This window comes from Ovis aries, chromosome 7, assembly GCF_016772045.2.
Source record: "Ovis aries strain OAR_USU_Benz2616 breed Rambouillet chromosome 7, ARS-UI_Ramb_v3.0, whole genome shotgun sequence".
Classification (NCBI taxonomy): Eukaryota; Metazoa; Chordata; class Mammalia; order Artiodactyla; family Bovidae; genus Ovis; species Ovis aries.
The window spans coordinates 79,196,679-79,222,574 of NC_056060.1; the positions used below are offsets into that span (position 1 = coordinate 79,196,679).

The window sequence follows — 25,896 nt, forward strand, 5'->3', positions numbered from 1 at the left end:
TGTCTGGATCTTTCTCTCATGCTCTCTCATCCTCTCTCTTCACATAAGTGCCTGTGTATATGCAAACCTGGGTTTGCCACGTGGCTCAAAGGATCCACCTGCCAGTGTAGGAGATGGAGGTTCGATCCCTGGGTCGAGAAGATCCCCTGGAGAAGGAAATGGCAAGCCACTCCAGTATGCTTGCCTGGAAAATCCCATGGACAGAGGAGCCTAGTGGGCTACAGTCACTGGGGTTGCAAAGAGTCTGACACGAGTCAGCGTGAATACATATGCAAGCCTAGAATCATACTGATTTTTAACATGAATTTTTCTACTTATTATTTTAAACCACCATCTCCCATTGTTAAATAGTTTTCTAAAACAGTGTTTTTCAACCTCATTTTGGTAATAGAACCCTTATTTTCAAACCAAATCTTATACAGAAGGCTAAAATATAAAATAAATAAAAGATGAGATGTTCTAGCTAAAGCATAGGGAAAGAAGAAACACAATTTGAAAGCCACTGCTCTAAAAATTACAAGTTTTAATGGCTATGTAGTATTTTATTATATGAATGTGTTAGGGTGGCTAGATTTAGGAAATAAAAATATAAGATATCCAGGTAAATTGGAATTTCAGATAAAAATGAATCATTTTTTATATAACTATTTTTATTGGTCTGGGCAACCTGCATCTTACATGGCAACCTTATCACATCCCATTGTTGGACATTTGTATTATTTCCAATGTTTTACTAGTATGAAATATATTGAGCGGTATATCTGTGTACCCATATCTTCATATACTTATTATTTTATATCACCCTAGGATCAGAATTGCTAGACCAAAGATTGAAAATGTTTTAAAGGCTTTCAATATGTTTGCCAAGTTGTTTTCCCCAAAGGAATGGACTCTGGAGAGCTGTGTATGCAAGCATCATGTTTCAGGAGGTGTTAAACGTGTCCGTCCATTTCCAGTGGTGTATATTAGGTGGTCATTCTGCCCCCGCAAGATCCTGAGACAGTAAGGTTCAGAGCTGGCAAGTTTGATCCATGGGGTCTAAAATAAGCCAAAACAGGCTGGTTAGCTCAGTAGCATCTGGGTGCTTGGGGTCAGGGGTCAGGTCTGAGAAGCAGTAGGGTAGAGATGTGCAGGGTTAAAAAAGAAGGACTCTCCATGACAGACTTCACCCAGCAGAAGTAAGGGAAGCTGCCAAGAGCTAGGCCCATTCTAAGGCATTATTTTTAGTAAGCAGCCTTGCGTTCCCTAAAGACAACCATTCTAAGCAGGGGAGAGGCTAGAGGAAAAAGTCTTGAAGTTTTTTTTCTCCATTTGAAAAAGAAAAATTACATAAACATAGTATTAACCAAAAGGATGGAAAATCACCCATAATCTCCCTATCCTAACAAATAGCTGTTTTTATTTTTCAATATGCCTTTCTTGTCAAGCTCCATAATTTTTACATCACTGCAATCACAGAATATACAATTTTTATCCTGCTCTTTCCTCCCATTATTGTACAAGTAATATTCTGTGCTGCTACACAGCTTTCATAGCTAATAGTGCTAATGGTATTTTTTCTTGATTTCACAGGTAATAATTATTCATTAAGACACATTAGAACATCTAGATAAACAAAAATGGAATCAATGCACATATTAATTTGTGGCCTGCTTTTTTCACATAATTGTGTATAGTGAACGCCTATCCATGTTACAAAAATACATTTTCACAACTTTTAAGATAATTGCAATGTGTTTTATTGAAGGGGTATACCAAAGTTTATTTAACCAATTCCCTATTACTAGAAATTTATGGGATTTTCCTCCGCAATTTTGCTATTATAAATGGGATCCTTTCTTAATCATTTCCTTAGGATGGATTTCTAAAATTGAATCATATGTACACATTTTTTCAGATTTTTGATACATACTGATACGTTTATCTCTAGAAGATTGTACCAGTTTATATGCCCTCTGTTAACATGTAAGAGTATATTTATCTCCCATAGCCTATGACAATTATTATAAATGGTTACCAAATATTCTTTTTAGTTAATAGAACATAATTGACAATCTTTCCCCTGAAAATTTGGACTATATTCATACTTTCATTCTTATAAATGACTGTCATGAACATCTTTATCTCAGTATTTGTCTATAATTAATAATATGATTGGGGCTTCCCAGGTGGCATTAGTGGTAAAGAACCTGCCTGCCAATGCAGGGGACATAAGAGACACAGGTTCGATCCCTGGGCTGGGAAGGTACCCTGGACAAACACATGGCAACCCATTTTAGTATTCTTGCCTGGAGAATCCCATGGACAAAAAGGCTTGACGGGTTACACTCCATAGGGTCACAAAGAATTGAACATGACTAGAGCGACTTTGGCATAGTCAATAAAGCAGAAATAGATGTTTTTCTGGAACTCTCTTGCTTTTCCATGATCCACCGGATGTTGGCAATATGATCTCTGGTTCCTCTGCCTTTTCTAAAACCAGCTTGAACATCAGGAAGTTCTCGGTTCACGTATTGCTGAAGCCTGGCTTGGAGAATTTTGAGCATTACTTTACCAGCATGTGAGATGAGTGCAATTGTGCGGTAGTTTGAGCATTCTTTGGCATTGCCTTTCTTTGGGATTGGAATGAAAACTTCCACTCCTGTGGCCACTGCTGAGTTTTCCCAATTTGCTGGCATATTGAGTGCAGCACTTTCACAGCATCATCTTTCAGGATTTGAAACAGCTCGACTGGAATTCCATCACCTCCACTAGCTTTGTTCATAGTGATGCTTTCCAAGGCCCACTTGACTTCACGTTCCAAGATGTCTGGCTCTAGATTAGTGATCACACCATCATGATTATCTGGGTCGTGAAGATCTTTTTTGTACAGTTCTTCTGTGTATTCTTGCCACCTCTTCTTAATATCTTCTGCTTCTGTTAGGTCCATACCATTTCTGTCCTTTATCAAGCCCATCTTTGCATGAAATGTTCCCTTGGTATCTCTAATTTTCTTGAAGAGATCTCTAGTCTTTCCCATTCTGTTGTTTTCCTCTATTTCTTTGCATTGATCGCTGAAGAAGGCTTTCTTATCTCTTCTTGCTATTCTCTGGAACTCTGCATTCAGATGCTTATATCTTTCCTTTTCTCCTTTGCTTTTTGCCTCTCTTCTTTTCGCAGCTATTTGTAAGGCCTCCCGAGACAGCCATTTTGCTTTTTTGCATTTCTTTTCCTTGGGGATGGTCTTGATCCCTGTCTCCTGTACAATGTCATGAACCTCATTTCATAGTTCATCAGGCACTCTATCTATCAGATCTAGGCCCTTAAATCTATTTCTCACTTCCACTGTATAATCATAAGGGATCTGATTTAGGTCATACCTGAATGGTCTAGCGGTTTTCCTACTTTCTTCAATTTGAGTCTGAATTTGGTAATAAGGAGTTCATGATCTGAGCCACAGTCAGCTCCCAGTCTTGTTTTTGTTGACTGTATAGAGCTTCTTCATCTTTGGCTGCAAAGAATATAATCAATCTGATTTTGGTGTTGACCATCTGGTGATGTCCATGTGTAGAGTCTTCTCTTGTGTTGTTGGAAGAGGGTGTTTGCTATGACCAGTGCATTTTCTTGGCAAAACTCTATTAGTCTTTGCCCTACTTCATTCCGCATTCCAAGGCCAAATTTGCCTGTTACTCCAGGTGTTTCTTGACTTCCTACTTTTGCATTCCAGTCCCCTATAATGAAAAGGACATCTTTTTTGGGCGTTAGTTCTAAAAGGTCTTGTAGGTCTTCATAAAACCGTTCAACTTCAGCTTCTTCAGCGTTGCTGGTTGGGGCATAGACTTGGATAACTGTGATATTGAATGGTTTTCCTTGGAGACGAACAGAGATCATTCTGTCATTTTTGAGATTGCATCCAGGTACTGCATTTGGGACTCTTTTGTTGACCATGATGGCTACTCCATTTCTTCTGAGGATTCCTGCCCGCAGTAGTAGATATAATGGTCATCTGAGTTAAATTCACCCATTCCAGTCCATTTTAGTTCACTGATTCCTAGAACATCGATGTTCACTCTTGCTATCTCTTGTTTGACCACTTCCAATTTGCCTTGATTCATGGACCTGACATTCCAGGTTCCTATGCAATATTGCTCTTTATGGCATTGGACCTTGCTTCTATCACCAGTCACATCCACAGTGGGTATTGTTTTTGCTTTGGCTCCATCCCTTCATTCTTTCTGGAGTTATTTCTCCACTGATCTCCAGTAGCATATTTTATTGACTATGCCAAAGCCTTTGACTGTGTGGATCACAATCAACTGTGGAAAATTCTGAAAGAGATGGGAATACCAGAACACCTGACCTGCCTCTTGAGAAATCTGTATGCAGGTCAGGAAGCAGCAGTTAGAACTGGACATGGAACAACAGACTGGTTCCAAATAGGAAAAGGAGTACGTCAAGACTATATATTGTCACCCTGCTTATTTAACTTCTATGCAGAGTACATCATGAGAAACGCTGGGCTGGAAGAAACACAAGCTGGAATCAAGATTGCCAGGAGAAATATCAATAACCTCAGATATGCAGATGACACCATCCTTATGGCAGAAAGTGAAGAGGAACTAAAAAGCCTCTTGATGAAAGTGAAAGAGGAGAGTGAAAAAGTTGGCCTAAAGCTCAACATTCAGAAAATGAAGATCATGGCATCTGGTCCCATCACTTCATGGCAAATAGATGGGTAAACAGTGGAAACAGTGGCTGACTTTATTTTTCTGGGCTCCCAAATCACTGCAGATGGTGATTGCAGCCATGAAATTAAAAGACACTTACTCCTTGGAAGAAAAGTTATGACCAACCTAGATATTATATTCAAAAGCAGAGACATTACTTTGCCAACTAAGGTCTGTCTAGTCAAGGCTATGGTTTTTCCTGTGGTCATGTATGGATGTGAGAATTGGGCTGTGAAGAAAGCTGAGCACCAAAGAACTGATGCGTTTGAACTGTGGTGTTGGAGAAGACTCTTGAGAGTCCCTTGGACTGCAAGGAGGTCCAACCAGTCCATTCTAAAGGAGATCAGCCCTGGGATTTCTTTGGAAGGAATGATGCTAAAGCTGAAACTCCAGTATTTTGGCCACCTCATGCGAAGAGGTGACTCATTGGAAAAGACTCTGATGCTGGGAGGGATTGGGGGCAGGAGGAGAAGGGGACGACAGAGGATGAGATGGCTGGATGCCATCACTGACTCAATGGACGTGAGTCTGAGTGAACTCCGGGATTTGGTGATGGACAGGGAGGCCTGACGTGCTGCGATTCATGGGGTCACAAAGAGTCGGACACGACTGACCGACTGAACTGAACTGAACTGAGAGCGACTTAGCACACACTCATGCAATTATATGATTAAAATAGGAAAATGAGACGAGAATGCATATTTATACATCACTCCCTTCTTCCAAAGGTTAAATTTAAATATTCTGAATATATGGGAGATTTGGAGCCCATTTGGTACCCTGCCATGACTAGTGGAAGATAATGGACAGAATAAAATAGAAAAGGCCATGTGCCAAGAGATATAGCACTAGAAATGTACTGCTGGACTGTTTTCCAAAAGGGTGCTAATTTAATAACTTTCAGGAAACTTAAAAACAATTTAATATGAGTCAAAGATATTAGTCAAAGAAGAAAAGCACTATCCATCATAAACCCACCATAATGTCATTTTCCACAAATGACTCTCAAACCACAATAAAACACACATTTCTGTTCCTCTTGGACCCAAACTAGGCCCATCTGCCTAGTCCATGCACTTGGCAGAAGTTACCAGTGGTGGTCTCAGGTTAACTTGCTTCCTGCAGCTTCTCATTCTAGATAGCCTTTGTATTCTTACCTCCTGTCCAAACTCAAGGCCCCAGGAGGAGCAAGGACAATTTTGGTGACACTTAATCAGAGTTGCTGGTCATTCCTCCAGCTCCCACAGAACTGGGGTCTCTGGGACACAATTTACACCTTCCTCATGTGACAAACACCCCCTGAGCACCTACTGTGTATCAAGGTCACATAAGAAGACGCTCTTGGCTATTTAAAGGTTCTCTACAATCTGCAATAAATATGTCTTGAATGATGAGGTGAATGGATATAGTTATAGTTCGTTTAATGTTCAAGGTGGAAGATGCCTCAGGGTCCATCTTGATCAACCCCCCTCCTTTTATACAATCATTTAGTGAGGGCCTCCCATGGCCCGGATGTGATGATTGTATATAACACACTTGATACTTCTGGGTGGTAAGTATCATCACCTTCTTTCTGCAGCTATGGAAACTGCTGTACTCAGAGGTTAACCCAGTCTCTGCAGAGTGGCTTGTGAGCTAGCCTGAGACACTCAACCAACAGCTCTTCACAGTCCTCCTTGGCCTGCCTGCCCCTTTCAACCAAGTTGCTAAGTTAAGCACTCAACACCAGACACTTTTTTAAATGTCTGTGCTGGGTCTTCATTGCTGCCCACGAGCTTTCTCTAGTTGTGGCCAAGCAGGGTATTCTCTTGAGTTGCAGTGCAGGGGCTTCTCATTTGTTGGCTTTTGTTGTGGAGAATGAGCTGTAGAGCTTGGCCTCAGTAGCTGTGACGCATGGCCTTAGTTGCCCCATGGTATGTGGGGATCTGCCCAAACCAGGGGTTGAAACCATGTCTCCTGCATTGTAGGCAGATTCTTTACCGCTGAGCCATCTGGGGAGCCCTTTAAAAGGCTAAAAATGCATAAAATGAACAGAATGAACAAAAAGGAAATGACACCAGTCGCCCATGAGCCTGAGGACCAGTCTCTTCAGAGTGTACTTTCAGGGTTGGTTCCTCAAGTACAGTTGACGTTAATGGCCTTGACCAGAGATTGGCTTCTTAGCGTTTTCCCCACATCCCATTTTTAGTTGTTAGAGTCTCACGTTGGGGAGAAACCAAGCTGGGTCTCAAGCATCATCTGAATGCTGAATTCACCTGCAACAGCCACCCATTCCCTCACCGTTTGTATTGTCTCCATCTGGCTATTGATTTGTTTCCTTCAATATCCTTTGTAATAAACTGGTAATCTAATGAATTTGGTGAGCTGCTCTAGCAAATTAATTGAACCCAGTGAGGGGGCTGTAGGAACTTGTGGTTTTTAGCCAGTAGGTCAGAAGCACAAGTAACAGTCTGGGCTTGCAGTTGTGTCTGAAGTGGAAGGCAGTCTTGGGCTGAGCCCTGAGCCTGTGGAATCTGATACCACCTCTAGGAAGATGGTGTCAGGATTGAGTTGAATGGTAGGACACCCAGCTGGTGTCCAAGAATTGCTCATTGGTGGTTTGGGGAAAACCCCCTACACCTTGCAATTGGGTCCCAGAATCCTTCATCTCTCTTTTATATCAAGGGTCTCAGCTAAGATCTCAGAAGGATAGAAGAAAATTACTTTTCCTCCCTTAAACTTCCCTTCTCCTCCTCTCCATCTGAAACTTCTGCCCCAAACTGTTATAGCTGAGGAAGAGCTTACTTTTCATCAATTCATTTATTCTGAAATTCACCCTGAAAATATTTATGTTGATGATGACAGTAATCAGCTTAACTCTTTTAGGTAGAGAATTAAGGTTCATCTGGCTTTTAAGGGAACATTTCATGCAAAGATGGGCTTGATAAAGGACAGAAATGGTATGGACCTAACAGAAGCAGAAGATATTGAGAAGAGGTGGCAAGAATACACAGAAGAACTGTACAGAAAAGATCTTCATGACCCAGATAATCACAATGGTGTGATCACTCACCTAGAGCCAGACATCCTGGAATGTGAAGTCAAGTGGGCCTTAGAAAGCATCACTATGAACAAAGCTAGTGGAGGTGATGGAATTCCAGTCGAGCTGTTTCAAATCCTAAAAGATGATGCTGTGAAAGTGCTGCACTCAATATGCCAGCAAATTTGGAAAACTCAGCAGTGGCCAAGGGCTAGAAAAGGTCAGTTTTCATTCCAATCCCAAAGAAAGGTAATGCCAAAGAATGCTCAAACTACCGCACAATTGCACTCATCTCACACGCTAGTGAAGTAATGCTCAAAATTCTCCAAGCCAGGCTTCAGCAGTGTGTAAACCGTGGACTTCCTGATGTTCAAACTGGTTTTAGAAAAGGCAGAGGAACCAGAGATCAAATTGCCAACATCCGCTGGATCATGGGGAAAGCAAGAGAGTTCCAGAAAAACATCTATTTCTGCTTTATTGACTATGCCAAAGCCTTTGACTGTGTGGATCACAAGAAACTGCGGAAAATTCTGAAAGAGATGGGAATACCAGACCACCTGACCTGCCTCTTGAGAAACCTATATGCAGGTCAGGAAGCAACAGTTAGAACTGGACATGGAACAACAGACTGGTTCCAAATAGGAAAAGGAGTACATCAAGGCTGTATGTTGTCACCCTGCTTATTTAACTTCTATGCAGAGTACATCATGAGAAACACTGGGCTAGAAGAAGCACAAGCTGGAATCAAGATTGCCGGGAGAAATATCAATAACCTCAGATATGCAGATGACACCACCCTTATGGCAGAAAGTGAAGAGGAACTCAAAAGCCTCTTGATGAAAGTGAAAGAGGAGGGTGAAAATGTTGGCTTAAAGCTCAACATTCAGAAAACTGAGATCATGGCATCTGGTCCCATCACTTCATAGGAAATAGATGGGGAAACAGTGGAAACAGTGTCAGACTTTATTTCTGGGGGCTCCCAAGTCACTGCAGATGGTGATTGCAGCCATGAAATTAAAAGACACTTCCTCCTTGGAAGGAAAGTTGTCACCAACCTAGATAGCATATTCAAAAGCAGAGACATTACTTTGCCAACAAATGTCCGTCTAGTCAAGGCTATGGTTTTTCCTGTGGTCATGTATGGATGTGAGAGTTGGACTGTGAAGAAAGCTGAGCACCAAAGAATTGATGCGTTTGAACTGTGGTGTTGGAGAAGACTCTTGAGAGTCCCTTGGACTGCAAGGAGATCCAACCAGTCCATCCTAAAGGAGATCAGTCCTGGGTGTTCTTTGGAAGGACTGATGCTGAAGCTGAAATTCCAATACTTTGGCCCCCTCATGTGACGAGGTGACTCATTGGAAAAGACCCTGATGCTGGGAGGGATTGGGGGCAGGAGGAGAAGGGGACAACAGAGGATGAGATGGCTGGATGGCATTACCGACTCAATGGACATGAGTTTGAGTGAACTCTGGGAGTTGGTGATGGACATAGAGGCCTGGCGTGCTGTGATTCATGGGTTGCAAAGAGTCGGACATGACTGAGTGACGGAACTGAATTGAGCTGAAAAGAATAAATACCTTTGCGTTTATTTGTATAAAGGAAAAGGTAAAATTCCTTCATTTTCCGGCCCCCTCTTGGAAGTGCCACTTGCTGGAATGACCACTATTTAGCACTCTACCATGGTGGTAGTTTAGTCTCTAAGCTGTGTCCGACCTTTGCCATCCCATGGTCTGTAGCCTGCCAGGCTCCTCTGTTGATGGGATTTTCCAGGTGAGAATACTGGAGTGGGTTGCCATTTCCTTCTCCGGGTGATCTTCCTGACCCAGGAATCGAACCCAGGTCTCCTGTGTTGCAGGCAGATTCTTTTCCAACTGAGCTATGAGGAAAGCCCGACACTCTACTATATATTTTTGAAAATAAATCTATGCATTTACATATGCATATGTTTATGAACTCTTTGTACAAAATGAATCACAATATTCATACCTGACTTACTCCTCCTAACATTTGTTTAGAATTCTATGGTAAGAATAAACTATAATTTATTTAATCAGTCCTCTACTGATGGGCATTTAAATTGTTTCCAGTATTTTAAATAAATGCTACTGTAATTAAGGTACTTGTACATTTCAAATACTCATGTGAGTTTAATTATAGAGTTAATATCTAGAAATGTAAGATGATCATATAATCTGTTGCATAAACTAAGACAAATTCTAAATCAGAGGGGGTCCTGAGAGTACACTCAGGAAATATACTGGGACTGTCTCAGGAAAATCAGGTATATGTTTATATAAATTTGAAACTTCTACTGAGTCAAATGGCATTAACAGCATTTAAAATGCTGGTGTTGGAACTTCCCTGGTAGTCCAGTGGTTAAGAATTCACCTTGCCATGCAAGGGATGTGGGTTGAATCCCTGGTCGGGAAACTAAGATCCCACATGCCATGGGGCAACTAAGACCTTGAACCACAACTGCTGAGCTTGTGTGCTCTGGAGCCTGTGCACCACAGTGGAAAGCCTGAGTGCTGCAACTAAAACCTGACCCCGCCAAATAAGTAAATATTTTTTTTAAATGCTGGTGTCAGCCTTGGTCATACCGGTTGATAATCCACCAACATATAAGGGCTCCTATTTCTTCAAGCTTTCAAAATACATTATAGTAATAATTATCTTTGAATTTACTAAATTTCCACAAACTGGAATCAAGATTGCTGGGAGAAATATCAATAACCTCAGATATGCAGATGACACCACTCTTATGGCAGAAAGCAAAAAAGAACTTAAGAGCCTCTTGATGAAAGTGAAAGAGGAGAGTGAAAAAGCTGAGTTAAATCTCAGCACTCAAAAAACTAAGATCATGGCATCCAGTCCCATCATTTTATGGCAAATAGATGGGGAAACAATAGAAACAGTGAGAGACTTTATTTTGGGGGGCTCCAAAATCACTGCAGATGGTGACTGCAGCCATGAAATTAAAAGATGCTCCTTGGAAGAAAAGCTATGACCAACCTAGACAGCATATTAAAAAGCAGAGACATTGCTTTGCTGACAAAGGTCTGTCTAATCAAAGCCATGGTTTTTCTCGTAGTCATGTATGGATGTGAGAGTTGGACTATAAAGAAAGCTGAGTGCCAAAGAACTGATGCTTTTGAACTGTGGTGTTGGAGAAGACTCTTGAGAGTCCCTTGGACTGCAAGGAGATCCAACCAGTCCATCCTAAAGGAGATCAGTCCTGAATATTCATTGGAAGGACTGATGCTGAAGCTGAAATCCCAAAGCTTTGGCCTTGTGATGTGAAGAGCTGACTCATTGTAAAAGACCCTGATACTGGGAAAGATTGAGGGTGGGAGGAGAGGGGACTACAGAGGATGAGATGGTTGGGTGGCATCACCGATGTGATTCATGAGTTTGAGCAAGCTTCAGGAGTTGGAATGGACAGGGAAGCCTGGTGTGTGCAGTCCTTGGGGTCACAAAGAGTCAGACACAAGTGAGCGACTGAACTGACTTACTAAATTAGCAATAAGTTGTATCTTGTTTTAACTTATTTTTATTTAATAATCAGTAACACTGAACATCTATCATTGATTGTTGATCATTTGTATGTCATATTTCTGCAAACAACTTGTTGACACCTTTTATGTCTGTTGTTGTTCAGTTGTGAGTCACGTCTGACTCTGTGACCACGTGGACTGCAGCATGCCAGGTTTCCCTGCCATTCAGTGTCTTCCAGGGTTTGCTCAAATTCATGTCCATTGAGTTGGTGATATCATTTAATCATCTCATCCTCTGCCACCCCCTTCTCCTTTTGCCTTCAGTCTTTCTCAGCATCAGGGTCTTTTCCAATGTGTCAGCTCTTCACATCAGGTGGCTAAAGTATTGGAGCTTCAGCTTCAACATCAGTTCTTTCAATGAGTAATCAGGGTTGATTTCCGTTAGAACTGACTGGTTTGATCTCTTTGCAGTCCAAGGGACTCTCAAGAGTCTTCTCCAGTACCACAATTTGAAGGCATAATTCATCATTCATCCTTCTTTATGGTCCAACTCTCACATCCATACATGACTACTGGAAAAACCATAGCTTTGACTGTATGTACCTTTGTTGGCAAAGTGGTGTCTCTGCTTTTTAATATACTGTCTAGTTTTGTCATAGCTTTGCTTCCAAGGAGCAGGCATCTTTTAATTTCATGGTGTAGTTACCATGATTTTGGAGCCTAAGAAAATAAAGTCTGTCACTGCTTCCATTTTTTCCCCTTCTATTTGGCATGAAGTGATGGGACCAGATGCCTTGGTCTTAGTTTTCTGGGTGTTGAGTGTTAAGCCAGCTTTTTCTCTCTCCTCTTTCACCCTCATCAAGAGGCTCTTTAGTTCCCCTTCACTTTCTGCCATTAGAGTGGTGTCATCTGCATATCTGAAATTCTTGAAATTTCTCCTGGCAATCTTAATTCCAGCTTGTGATTCATCCAGCCCAGCATTTCACATGATGTACATATAAGTTAAATAAGCAGGGTGGGAATTTACAGCCACGTATACAACCTTTTATGTCCACGTTTCTTTTTTTTTTTTAATTTTTAAGAAATTGAGGCCTGGTAATTAGGTGGCGTCTTTTAAAAACTTATTTATTTATGACTGCTTTGAGTCTTCACTGCTGTGCACAGGCTTTTTCTGGTTGCAGTGATCAGGGGCTGCTTTCTAGTTGTGGTCACAGGCTCCTCAGTGCAGTGGCTTCTCTTGCCTCAGAGCACGGGCTCTAGGGTGCGGGCTCAGTTGTGGTGCCCAGGCTTCGTTGCCCCGTGGCACGTGGGATCTTACTTCCCGTACCAAGGATTGAACCCGTGTCCTCTGCATCGGCAGGTAGATTCTCAACCGCTGAACCGCCAGGCAAGTCCCTATATTCTTTTAAGTATTCTTTTCCATTATAGTTTTTCCCAGGACGTCGACAGTAGTTCCCTGTGCTTTACTGTAGGACCTGGTTGTGCATCCATCCTGTGTAACAGTTTCCCTCTGCTAACCCCAAACTCTTAGTTCACCCCTCCCCGACTCAGCCCGCCTTGGCCACCACAGGTCTGTTTTCTACATCTGTGTGTGTATCTGTTTCGTAGATAGCTTCGTTTGTGTCATAGTTTCCATTCCACATGTAGGTGAGATTGTATGGTGTTTGTCTCTCTCTGACTTACTATGATAATCTCTAGATCTGTCCATGTTGCTGCAAATCGTGTCAGTTCGTTCCTTTTCGTGTCTGAATAATACTCCATTGTGTCTATGCGCCACATCTTATCCAGTCATCTGTCCATGGATATTTAGGTTGCTTCCATGTCTTGGCCATTGTGAATAGTGCTGCTATGAGCACAGTGGTGCATGCATCTTTTTGAGTTATGGTTTTATCTGGACATTTGCCTAGGAGAGGGATTGCTGGGTCATATGGTATTCATAGTTTTATTTTCAGTTCTTTCGAGATACCTCCTGAGAGACTATCCCTCACTCAGTCACTCCACACTGGTTTCCATAGTGACTGCACCAACTTACTGTCCCACCAGCAGTGTGGGAGGGTTCCCTTTTCTCTACACCCTCGCCACCATTTGTAGTTTGTAGTATGTCTACATTTCTTGTGAATTGTTGGCTCTTTGATTCATAAGAGCTCTTTGTATATTGAAGAAGTTAGTTCTTTGTTTGGCCTCTATTTGGCTAATATACTTTTTTTCCCCAGTGTGATATTTGTATCTTGACTTTCTGGTATTTCTAGTTTTAAAAGTCTTTATGTAGTTTTAAAAATAACATTTGAATTTTATGTTCAAGATTGCCAAAAAATAGAATAAAAAGTAAGCAATTTTCTCTTTATACTTCTCAGTTTCTTTTTTAAATTAACAATTTTTGAGCCACCTAGAATTAATTTTGGTTTTAGAAATGCATTCAGCTTTGTTTGTTTCTGTGTTGTCTAGCTGCATTGCTAACATCATCCTTCCCCTTCCCCCTGCCATTTGAAATGCAACTGTATCTTATGACAACCCTTCATATTTACTTGGATCTATTTCTGATCTCTCCATTTTCTTTTACTGATCTGTTTGGTATTATGCCAGTAGTATCTTGCCATACAAAATCTACAGTCTTTGATATGTCTTAATATCTGATAGGCCTATTTCTCTATCTTTAATTTTTTTCAGATTTTCACTGCTTGTTCACTCATATTTATACTCTCCTAGCTGAATCCTTACCGCCCCCCCCCCCCCACCCCCAACACAGTTGTTATTTGCTGTTTAGTCAGATTGCCCTGAGTTTGTAGATTAAGTCAGGGAAAATTTGTATCTTAATATCACTGAAGCTTTTTCAAGAATGAACTGCATTTTCTCTTTAAGGTTCTGTTTAGCCACAGGGTGGACATCTAAGAAAACAAGGATGAGCATATATAGTAAGTGGCTTATTTAGATTGCATGAAATGGTTGTTCATTGTTGCTCATTAACAGCGCATGGTTCGGTGCACCATGGAGAACTGCAATGAATACGGTACAGAAGCCCACGTCGCCCTGGACCCCAACACAGGCATCTGTGATCAGATGATCGGTGTCTCTGATTTCTCACTGAATAAAACCGCATCTTTGGCGTATCCCAGAAGTCATCAAAATGTCTCTGTTCATTAAAAAATATTACTATTATCCCCGTTTACAGACTTTACAGCCACTTAGTATATTGTACTTAGATAAAATGCTGGGCTGCAGGGGAGGGCCAGTCCTGGGGCATGGTCCTGCTGAGAGGACAAGTTGTACTCATCCCAGCAGTGGCTCTTTAAGAAAGTCTCCCAGGAGGCAGGCTGCTTTTTCCAGTTCCCCTTCCCTGCCTCCTTTTTCTTTTTGTTTAACCTGATTTAAAAAGTCTGTCTCTGTCCTGCTTTCTCCTACTGATGGGTCTAACCTAATTGTTTAATCACATTAGTCATGAACAACAGGTAATGTATTTTTGAACTTGACCCACAATGCCAATCATGTACTGCCTCAGCCACGATTGGCTCTAATTTGGCTCTCTGTGCTGAAAAGTGTCTCAAACTAAGGTGCCCACCCCATGATCAGGGTATGCTGAGTCTAATGAGTAGAATTTGATCCTGGCCCAGCTGGTCCCAATCTCAGTGGAGGCTATCGTCACCCTCAAAATTGTCATATCGATGTGTTCTATTTGTGACCCCATGGACTGTAGCCCACCAGGCTCCTCTATCCATGTGATTTCCCAGGCAAAAATACTGCAGTGGGTTGCCATTTCCTTCTCCGGGGAACTTCCCAACCCAGGGATGGAACTGGAGTCTCCTGCATTGCAGGCAGATTCTTTATCACCTGAGCCACCAAGGAAGCCCCGTTACATGACCCATTATTGCTTTTATTTTTCCGATTAATATCTGACAAGTTAAAGTTCAATAGATTCAGAGTATAAAACACCGGAAGTGCAATAACTTACAAACAGTGACACACTACACTTGCATTACTGGAGCAGAACGAGGTGGGGGCCTATACCGCATGTCGGTGGGGAGGGTATGTGTTGGGCCTGGGGAGCCCTGAGAGCCGTCACAGCAGTTCTCTTTGCTGGCTTCCTTGCTCTCAGCCACAGAGCGTGGCAGTGTTGTTTGGAGGATTGATACAATCCAGCAGACAAGAATTTGACTGGAAATCAGTTTTGTCCCCCTTGGACTGTGACTGCAGCTGAAGTCCATGAAGACCCTGAGGGTGTCCCTGGCTGGAAAGACCAAGGAGAGCCTGAGCTGACCTGGGGAAATCTGGTTATGTGCTATTTAGGTCTGAGTAATACAAGCTCTTCTACTTCTCATTTTTTCCGTGTTCTTTCTAGCCCTAAGCAAAGAAATATTTCCATCCTCATGTCAGGCCAAGAGATGACAGCACTGGGCAGGTCTCCATTAGAGCCATGAACTGATGCTCTGAACCCTGAGCCCAGGAGGGAGGCCACCCCTATCCTGCACTTGTCAGGGCCTGTTTGTGGTCCAGGCACTGAAGGCCAGCTTGCTTGGGAGCTGAGGGACTCAGAGTCGGAAGGCGGGTGCCAAGCTCATCTGGCCCTGGAGTAGTCTGAAGGAAGCTTCGTCCTTAGGCTTTGCAGCCAGACAGCCTCAATTCTAGTCCCAGCCCAGCCACTCAGAAGCTGTGTGACCTTGGGCTGGTCATTTTACCTCTCTGGGCTTCAGTTTCCACCTCTGTAAAATAAGGATTAAAAAAACACCTATTTGGCAAGACTACTTGAAGATAGCATCCAGGTCATCGTAGACCCTCAGTGGGCAGACAGTATCAGATGAGAAGAGGCCTAATCTTTCCTCATACTCTACAGCCGTTGTGGCTGGGAGGATCAGCCAGAGTTCTGGTACCCCTTGCAGACCCAGGAATGCTCTCCTCAACTTGGGTAAGCTGATAAGCAGGTGGAAACTGAGCTTTCACACCACACATTGCTAGCATGGACCACCCTCAGAATCCCTCCATCCCTAGATGGCCTCTGGGCTGAGCAGAGGAAATGAGACCCAGAGAGCTTGATTGGGACTGGCATCTTCCTGGATCTGAGCAGAGGTGGTCTGGAACAGTGGACCTGGTGCCCTGTACCATCCTTGAATGGAGGACCCTAATTGGGAATGGGTGCCCCTTTCCCAATGAGTGTCTCTTTCTTGATGAGACCACTGATGTCATAAAGCTCTGAAGTTATCAGCACCCTGGAGAAGTCAGGCCATGGTGGGAAATCTAACTGGAAGTTCAAGGTGGGCTTCCCAGGCAGCCCCTACCTTGAGCTCCTTGGTATGTAATTGAACTAGAACCTCCCAGGCCTGGAAGCATAAGTGTTACAAGGTGGCATTTCTAGAGTAAACTTGGAGGCTCTAGCTGAGCTGCATTTGGCTCTGCTGATAGTGAAACTCTGGGTCAGTACAAATAGAGGCCAGAAAACCAGACTCACAGTGCTGCTCCTGGGAGGAGGTCAGGGGAGATGGCTTCGGTCCCTCCTGACTCTTGGTGCTGTCATTTCAGTAGCTTGGGACTAGTAGTCACTCACCTCCCTGCACCCTCTGGAAGCAGCAGCTCAGCCTTGGTTGCACATTGGAACATCTGGAGAGCCTTAAGAACCCCTGATGCTTGCCACTCACCGCCAGAGATTTTGATGTAGTTAGTCCTTGGTAGGACCTAGATGTCAGGATGTTAAAAGTCTTCCCAGCTGATTCTAATGTTCAGCCAGGGTTGAGAGCCACTGCTAAAAAGGCAGGCGAGCTAATAATTAATATATAATCTATGTGCCAGTTACTGTGCTAAACCCATCATCTACATCATCTCCTTGAATCCTCACTGTAATCCCCATTTTCCAGATAAAGAAGCATACTCAGAAAGGCTAGGTGACTTTCCAAGGCCAGAGAGCAGTAAGCACTTGGCATTCTATCCCAGAGCCATCAGATTTCGAAGCCCAGGCTGGCAACCTTATAATAAAGGACTGCTGTTGAAAAGGACATCTTAGGTAGCCCTAGTGGTTAAGAACTTGCCTGCGAATGCAAGAGATGTAAGAGACATGGGGTCAGTCCCTGGGTCAGGAAGATCCTCTGGATAAGGAAATGTCAACCCACTCCAGTATTCTTGCCTGGAGAATCCCATAGACAGAGGAGCCTGGTGGGCTACAGTCCTCAGGGTCACACGGAGTCGGACACGACTTGGTATACATGCAATTTGAAAAGGAAGATGGGGACATGTCTGGGGCAGGCGCTCAGTAACCCAGGCAAGTTTCCCCTGTGCCCAAGCTGAGATTGCCAGCCTGGTGCCGCCCTCGGCATCCTGTCTGGTTGAGCAGGAACCCTGGCAGTCCAAGCGGAGTTGGCTGCCTCCCCAGAACCCAGCAGCGTGCGGAGACACTCAGGGGGCCCGCCTTTTCATTTGGGAGAGGTGGAACCCGAGACAGTGTTCTCAGAGATGGTGACTCATGCACTGTTCCCCAGCTCTCCTAATGAATGGCAGTCTTTTAATGTGAGACACAGCATCAGATGAGATTTTTGTTCCCAGGGCAGTCGGGAGTGGTTGGGAATTATATTTTGTTCACCAGGTGTTTGGGCTTTAAAGCAGCCTCAGGAAAAAAAAAAAAAGTCAAGAGTCATCCATTAAAAAGGACCAGAGTCTTTTTATTTGCAGTTCCAGTGAATTTAGTGAAAGGCAAACCCAGCAGGTACCTGTTTTACTGGTCATAAAAGGAAATTGGGCAGCAGTTATTCCAAAGGAGTTAGAGTTGTTTAAATCTAAAATTTAGGGATACGTGTATGTTTTAAAGGAAAATTTACAAGGCTTGGAGATTTGGGTTGAACTGTTTTTGATGAAAATGACATGGAAAATATTTTCCTTTCTTATTTTAAAACTTCCCCTTGGCTGTTTGTTTCCTAAATTTAGCAGTCAAAAAGAAATAAGCAAATCTAGGTGGAAAAAAGGAACAAACTGATGCAAGTCAGGCAGGTTTTCAAAGTTTAATTGAAGTAAGGGACTGAAAATAAAAGTCTCCAAAAATGAGAAATAATTCTCCCCAGTTTATAGAGCAGAGTCGTTCTTTCAGCGTAAACAATTTCAAGATATGATTGACCTTATTGGACATGGAAGTGCTGGATTATCCACTTCCTGAAAACACAGACTAGCGGGGAGGCTGTTGCTTAAACAGCACCAAGAACGCTCAGCAGGAGGCTGGAGGGCTGTGGGAGGCTCATGAGGCTGTCACTCACTAATCTCCTCGACACGTGTTCCTTTCTGCAGCAGCTCAAGGGCCTCTTCAGTCACAGTCCAGGTGCAACTCCCCCACCCCCCACCCTTCCTGAAGTCTGACCACAGCCCTGCCTCCTCCACAAGGCAACTAATGCCTCACCCAGCTCTGGGCTCAAGTCCCTGGGCCAGATTGCAGAGACTAGCTTGAAAATCTTGAAATGGATGGCTTTCACCCAAACTGTGTCATTGCCACTGGTAGCCCATTTGTTGGTTTTTGTTTTTGACTTTTGTTTCTTACTTTTGGAGAGTGGTTTTCTTTTCACTGAAAGGACCAAAGGACTGATATCTCTGAAGGTTTGTTTATGAGTGAATAGCCAACTCAAACTGGTTCAAAAAAAAAAAGTAGGTAGGTAGGTAGACAGATATAGAAAGATAAAAAAAAAAAATCAAACTGAATTTGGATCAGAAATAATTGGCTTCAGGGACCCCAAAGAATATCACTGGAGCTCTTACTTTCCATGTCTTGGGTCTGATTGATTTTTCTTGGTTTTATTCTCCAGATAAGATTTCTGTGGGCAGGAAGACTCCCACTTCCCAGGCTTAGCAGTGCTAACGAAAAGAGTTCATTGTATAGAAAAGTCTCAGGGTGGATTCTGATTGTTGTTATTCAGTTGCTAAGTCATGTTCAAATCTTTGCAACCCCATGGGCTTCAGCATGCCAGGCTTCCCTGTCCTTCGTTATCTTCCGGAGTTTGCTCAAACTCAAGTCCATCGAGTCAGTGATGCCATCCAACCATCTCATCCTCTGCCGCCCCCTTCTCCTCCTGCCTTCAATCTTTCCCAGCATTCAGAGTCTTTTCCAATAAGTTGGCTTTTCGCATATGTGGCCAAAGTCTTATAGTTTAAGCTTCAACATCAGTCCTTCCAATGAGTATTCAGGGTTGATTTCCTTTAGAATTGACTGGTTTGATCTTCTTGCAGCTCGAGGAACTCTCAAGAGTCTTCTCTAGCACCGCAGTTCAAAAGCATCAATTCTTCAGCACTCAGTCTTCATTCTGATCGGCCCAGATTAAGTCAAATGACTGTTCTGAACCAGTCCCCTGTGTCTGGGAGTGCAGTGACAAGGTCAGCTTAGCCTGCGTCTTGTGCCCACCTCATGGTGGTGACTGCGGTATTGGTCGGGTGGGAGGGAAGTGATTAGCGGCCCTGCCAGAAGCATGTGAGTGAGGAGATCCCTAAAATGGGCAAAAGCTACCCTGCCACCGTCTCGGTCCGTTACATTTCCAAGTGTTGTGTTAGCCGAGTGTGGGGAGTGTGGTGTGGGGGCAGGAGATGCTTGCAGTCGTGACAGCTCATCCCTCCATCACTCACATACTCATTAGCCATTGCCTTCGAGCCCCGCTGGGTACTGTTCTGGGCTTCAGGATCCAGCATTAGATGAAACAGACAATCCCTGCCCTGCGGAAGGTTTTATTTTTGTGGGAAGAAGCAGTCAACAATATAACATGGATAAGCAAAATGCACGTAGAACGTCCGATGGTGCTAAGCACTATAAGGAGAAACAGCAGGTGGAAGGATGGAAGGCAAGTGTGGGGCTAGGGTTTTACAGATGGTGGTTGGGGAACGCTCACCAAGGAGGTGAGGTTTGAGCAGAGCCCTGCAGGGGGTGAAGGTGCAAGCTGTGCAGACATCTGGGAGAAGAGCCTTCTGGAAAGAAGGTAGAATGAGCAAAGGGGCGGAAGGGAAGGCTACCGGCAGACTCAGGGAACATCAGGAGGCCAGTGTGACTGGAGCAGAGCCAGAGAGGGGCAACAGTAGAAGCTGAGGCCAACAAGGGGACAGGGCATTGGCTCCCAGAGTCTCCTGGGCCACTGTGAGCTCTGGGGCTCGTCCTCAGGGAGGGCGAGAGCCACTGGAGGCCCTGTGCTATGTCAGAGGATCCCATCGGTTCACTGTGGTTTTCTCCCCAGATGATTTTAAGTAAGGTGAGAGCAGGGACACTGTCTAGGTATCTATTTACTCATTCATTCATTTACTCACTCATTCATCCTTTTATTCAGTAAACATCTGCTTAATACCTACTGTGTGCCAGGTGCTAGGAGCTCACAACTTAATGCAAAAGAGACATAAAGCAAGATGTCAGTGCCTTGTGGCATAAGAATTCCACAGACAGCCCCTGTGCCCTCATCCAGAAAGGGCAGCAGTGCCAGTCCCATCCAGTGCCTCCTGCTGGCTCTGAGTCCAGCATCTCGGGTCCCTCAGGCCGATCGAGATATAGCTCCTTATGGTTTAGCAGCTTAGAGCCAAAGGATGCTTTGCTCCTAGCCAGTGTGCTTTGTAGGCAGTGTGGCTGGGAGAACGGGAGACCACAGCGCACTGCTCACCAGGGCCTGGTGTCTGTGCCATTGCAGGACTCTTGCCTCAGCCGAGGTAGGCTGGGTGAGGACCCATGGCCAGTTCTCCAGCTACCCATGATCTAACTTTGAGGGTGGAGGCTTCTTCATGATCCTGCGTGGCCATGCCCTGTGTGGGATGGGAGAGAAGCGGGTAATCTGGATCCCTAGATTTCTCTTCTGGGAGCTGTCCTTTTGATTTCCATCCTCCCAGCTTCTTGCACAGTGTTAACACAATCTAGACTCTCAGTGAATAACCTGTTGCTTTAACACTAGTGGGATGTGCTTCAGCCACTGCCTGTGGGACCCAGGGCTGGGGTCTGCATCACGGTGGAGCCTGGGGGCAGGAGGGTACCAGGGGTGACCCCTGGACTTATCACCTGGAGGACTCAGAGGGTGGGACTGCCCATGTCCGCCTCAGGCAGCACAGCAGAAGCAGCTGCTCTGGGGACTGATGAAGAATTCATTTTGAGGCATAGAGTTAGAGGTGGTCATGGCCTGGAAGTCTCAGGATCAAAGGCCAGGGCCAGAGGGAGAGGAGAGTTCAAGAGCTAGAGGGAAATGAGCCGTGGGGTGGGTGTGTGTACTGCTTAGATACCCAGTAGAAGAGCTCCTGGGCTGACTGGTGACTGGGCTGAGACAGGGAGGGGCTGGATGGAGAGTTCCCATCTTACCCTTCCCCAGTCTCCCCAACACTCAGCTGACTCAGGGCCACTGATGTTTCAGCTCCAGACCCCGTGGATGCTGGGCCAATGGGAAAGCAGAGCTGAGACCTCTGGAAGGAGCAGGCCTGTGTTTCCTTGGCCCCCTTCTTCACAAAGGTGTGTCACGGGTGAAGAGTCCAACCTCAGAGGAGGGTTGGACCATCAGAGGTAATGGTCTGAGGAAGGGAGCAGTAGATGCATCTTTGAGGATGTGTAGCTCAGTTTTGGAGAAGGAAATGGCAACCCACCCCAGCATTCTTGCTGGGAGAATCCTGTGCACAGAGGAGCCTGTTGGGCTGCCGCTGTCCATAGGGTCACACAGAGTCGGACACAACTAAAGCAACTTAGCATGCATGCATGCATTGGAGAAGGAAATGGCAACCCACTCCAGTATTCTTGCCTGGAGAATCCTGTGGACAGAGGAGCCTGGTGGGCTGCCGTCTGTGGGGTCACAATGAGTCGGACACGACTGAAGCGACTTAGCAGCAGTAGCAGCTCAGTTTTGAGGCCCCGAGAGGAACTTCCCTAGAGATGCTCTTCTCCAACGTTCTCTGAGGCCCCAAGGAAGCTTTGAATGAGGCGAGGAAGGCAGCAGAGGACAGTGTCAGAAGCAGCCCTTCTTCTTCCTGGCACAAAGAGGTGCTCAGTGGAGCTTTTCTGAATAAATGGGTGGGTGGATGAAGGAGTGCGCGGATTCAAGCATCCATATAATCAATGAATGATCAGGTGATGTTTGGAGCTTCTAGAAGTGTGTCCCAGTGCCCGGTAGGTGGGTGGCTTTTGATCAATATTTTTTGGGTGATGGGTGAGTGTGGGATGAGGGCTTGGGGGTTTCCTGAGCCCACAGAGTGGCCACAAGTCCTAAATAAATAAGCATGGCACGGTTATTTCTCTCAGTTGACTTGTAGGATAATTCAGTAACATGCTCTCCCCATGGGAGCTTCTGCAATTTTGTTTTTCTTATTTTAGCTCCTCCACCATCAGCTGGAGGCTGATTTCCATTTCCCTGACCCCCAGGCTGAGAGGAAGTTGGGGGCAGAGTTGGCACCCATTCTTTCCCCAGGTGGGAAGGACACAAAAGAACCCTCATTCTCACTCTCACAGTTGACAGCTTGGGTCCTTCTGGCAATTCAAGCTTCAAGCCAGAACCTTCTCCCCCTCTCTCCTTCCCTCTTCCTCCCTCCTTCCCTCCTTCTCTCTTTCCTGAAATGGATTTCGAGTCCATGAGGACTCCACCCCATCTGCCCAGCCCCTGGTATGGCGCCAAATCAGAACACCACGGTGCAGCTGCTACGGCCGTCGTCACCATCTGAAGCATGTGTGTGGCATGAGGCTGGGCCCACTGGACCCGAGGAAATCTCCCTCACTGGCTCTGACCTCAGGGAGCTCAGGACTGGCTCCTAGGAGGCAGGAACACTACAGAGAGGCAGCCCTAAAAGAGGCAGGCACTCCCTGGAGCTCTAGATTCTCAGGGGAACGTGGAGGCCCTGGGCTGCTGGTGGAAGCCCCCCAGCATCACCTAACACATTGGTCTTCTCTCAGCAGGCCAAGCTGCCTTCCTGGGACCATCCCTCTAGAGACTAGGCCTGTGGCGGGATTCTCATATAGGGGTTCTATCCCTGGACAGCTCTCACCTACCTTCCTGCTGCCCCTGCGGGCCCACAGCTCCTGTCTGGTAGAGTCGAGGTACACTCACAGCTGATATTTCCAGGCACTCTAGGGGTTATCAGCCAGCAGTGTGGCTCAAATAATGAGATGTCAGGATCCATCTACCCATCCGTTCATCTCAGAAGTGTCTTTCCCCAGTGTCTTTCATGGGGGGGACTTTGGGAGCACAGAGCAGGGTGTGGTTAAGAGGAGGGGGCAACCGCCATCCATCACTTCCCAGCACTTAGCGCCTGGGCCCCCGGAGATCTGATGTGGACCATTTCAGCAGCAAGCATGAATCCCAGAGAAGAGGCTTCCTCTGGGCAGAACCTTGTCCAAGCCCTGGGTGTTTCACTGATCAGGCACCTCCTACATGCCTAGCCCCAGTGCCAGGCCCAAATTCATACCTAGGAGACTGTCCATCTGACGGTTGCTTGGTGACCTCCAGCCTGGTTGGTGGTCCCCTCAGGTGGTCCCCTTATCTTGGGGGATCTGGTGCCCTCCAAAGTGTCACCATCTCCACATCCAGCAAAGAGCATTGGCCAAGAGTGTGGGCTTCCGAGTCAGAATGACCAGTTTGACTCCGGAAACCTAGGACTTACTAGCTCTGACCTTGAGCTTTTTTATTAATAGGGTTTTTTATTTTTATTTTTAGTGTTGGCTTATTTACTATTTTTGGTTGCCCTGGGTCTCCGTTGCTGCACATGGGCTTTCTCTAATTGCAAGTGGAGGCTACGCTTCCTCGCAGTGCCGGGGCTTCTCATTGTGGTGGCTTCCCTTGTTGCTAGCGTGGGCTCTCGGCGCCCAAGCTTCAGTAACTGCAGCACATGGACTCAGAAGTTGTGGTGCACTGGCTTAGTTGATGCACAGCATGTGGGATCCTCCTGGACCAGGGATCAAACCCGTGTCCCCTGCACTGGCAGGCATGCTCTTAACTACTGGATCACCAGGGAAGTGCAGTAGGCTTTACTTTCTAAGAGCAGTTTTAGGTACACAAAAGTGAGTGGAAAGTTCAGACAGTCCCAGATACTCCCTGCCCCCACATGTGGGGGTACTATCTCGAGCCTCAGTTTCCTCATCTGTACACTGGGGGAATAATAATCTCCTGCTCAGGTACCAATGAGGTGATGCTTGGCTCCCGCCTTGTCAGAAGTACTTGCCACTCAGTGGCTCCTTTGTCCTCTTGCCTGTGGCCCTTCTGATACTGACCTTTGTCTCAGGTGACAGGAACACCCTCCAGAGGCTTTGACGAGAAGGCGTACCTGGCAGCCAGCAGCAGCTCTGGCTGGAGCCTCAAGCTCCTGAGCCACTGACCGGTCCCCACCTGTACCTCCTGGAGTTACAGTTCAGAGAAAACAGGTCACCCCTACAGCATCCAAGAGTCCTACAGAGTCCTGTCCTGTTGTTCATCCTGGTTTCCTGGTTACTCCAATAGGGTGAGAGGCTAGAGGCTGATCCAGCAGAGGACACAGGAGTCTAGGGAGGGACTCCAGTGGCCCTCGAGGTGGCCTCGTTGAGGTGTGCCCTGGTGCTGTTGTCTATACAGCGTGTTGATCCCCCCACGGGCATCCCTTTCCTTGCCCTCTGCCTGCCCCACTGCCTCCCACCCTTCCTCAGCAACTCCCAGAAATGCTTCCCGGTCTTGCTGTTTGTTCTCCCGGCATGGTAGATGGGAGAGGCCCTAGACCAGGACTCCAGGGCCTGGAGGCTCCGTTGACCCATATCTGGGCACTGAGGGGTTGGCCTGGATCCCCTCTGCCCTTCCCCCACCCTCCCCCACTCTGAGCTTTCTCAGGTGTTCACCAGGAAACTTAAAGGCGGAATTCCTCTTGGGGCTACACACATTTTAAAACGAGACTCCTCAAATCCAGGCCTATGGTGGTTGGTGAGGAAGGCCTTTCCTCTTGCCCCAGTGCTTCTCCCAGCCATCTCAGAAGCCTGAGATGGATCAGGGGGTGCATGCGTGTGTGTGTGTGTGTGTGTGTGTGTTTGCACACGCATATCTGTAGGGTCAACAAAGAAGGTGTTGGCGGTGGTGGGCAGGGCCTCCCCTGGCGGAGCCTGGGGTGTGGGGTGAGCCACGCTCTTCCGCTTCTAGGCCGCAGCTCCTGTTGGACCCCAGACTGTCAGGCCAGGTCCTGATGCAGCCCTGAATCCAGGGAGCCCCCATGAGGGAGGTCTTCCAACGACAGCTAAACTGTGTGAGACAGACCTACCAGCATCACAGAGAAGACCCCACCAGCCCCAAACTCAAAGCACAGATGTGAGACAAAGCTTTTCAGAGGCTCCTGGTCCCTAGGAGCCATAAATTCCTATCATTACAGATACAAATCCCAGAGAAATGCAGGATGGAGAGGGCTGAAGGGGGCCGGGGGGGAGAAGGTCAAGTCCACTGTCCAGATGGGGTGTGGGCAGGTTGGCCACCTTCAGGTGGAGAATGGACATCATTGTCCACATTCCCTTCCTGGGCACTTAGGATTCAGAGATACACAACTGGGGCCCTAGAGGTCAGTGCAAGGGGCTGACCCCTTCTTCCAGGGCTCCCCATCTCAGCAGACCAAGCCCCTTCCAGCCCCCAAATCCACAAGCCTCTGGGAGGAGAGGCGCTTGGAACGCCTGGCTTCCTGGGCAGAGGTGAACTTCTCCACCCCTCCTCCTCCCCCACATCCCCTCTCGAGGAGAATTATTTTAAGGCCTCTCACGACTTCTCCTGTGGGGGTCCCAGGCTAG

General features: G+C 45.8%; 1 protein-coding gene across 1 annotated transcript in view; it reads left to right on the plus strand.

The window, feature by feature from the left end:
- The window catches only part of GALNT16 (polypeptide N-acetylgalactosaminyltransferase 16), a 106,954-nt gene that overhangs the window by 50,098 nt on the left and 30,960 nt on the right, over positions 1-25,896 (plus strand). The window contains exon 2 of the mRNA XM_060418700.1: positions 24,387-24,450. Coding sequence (XP_060274683.1) covers positions 24,387-24,450 — 64 coding nt within the window. The remainder of the gene's footprint in view (positions 1-24,386; positions 24,451-25,896) is intronic.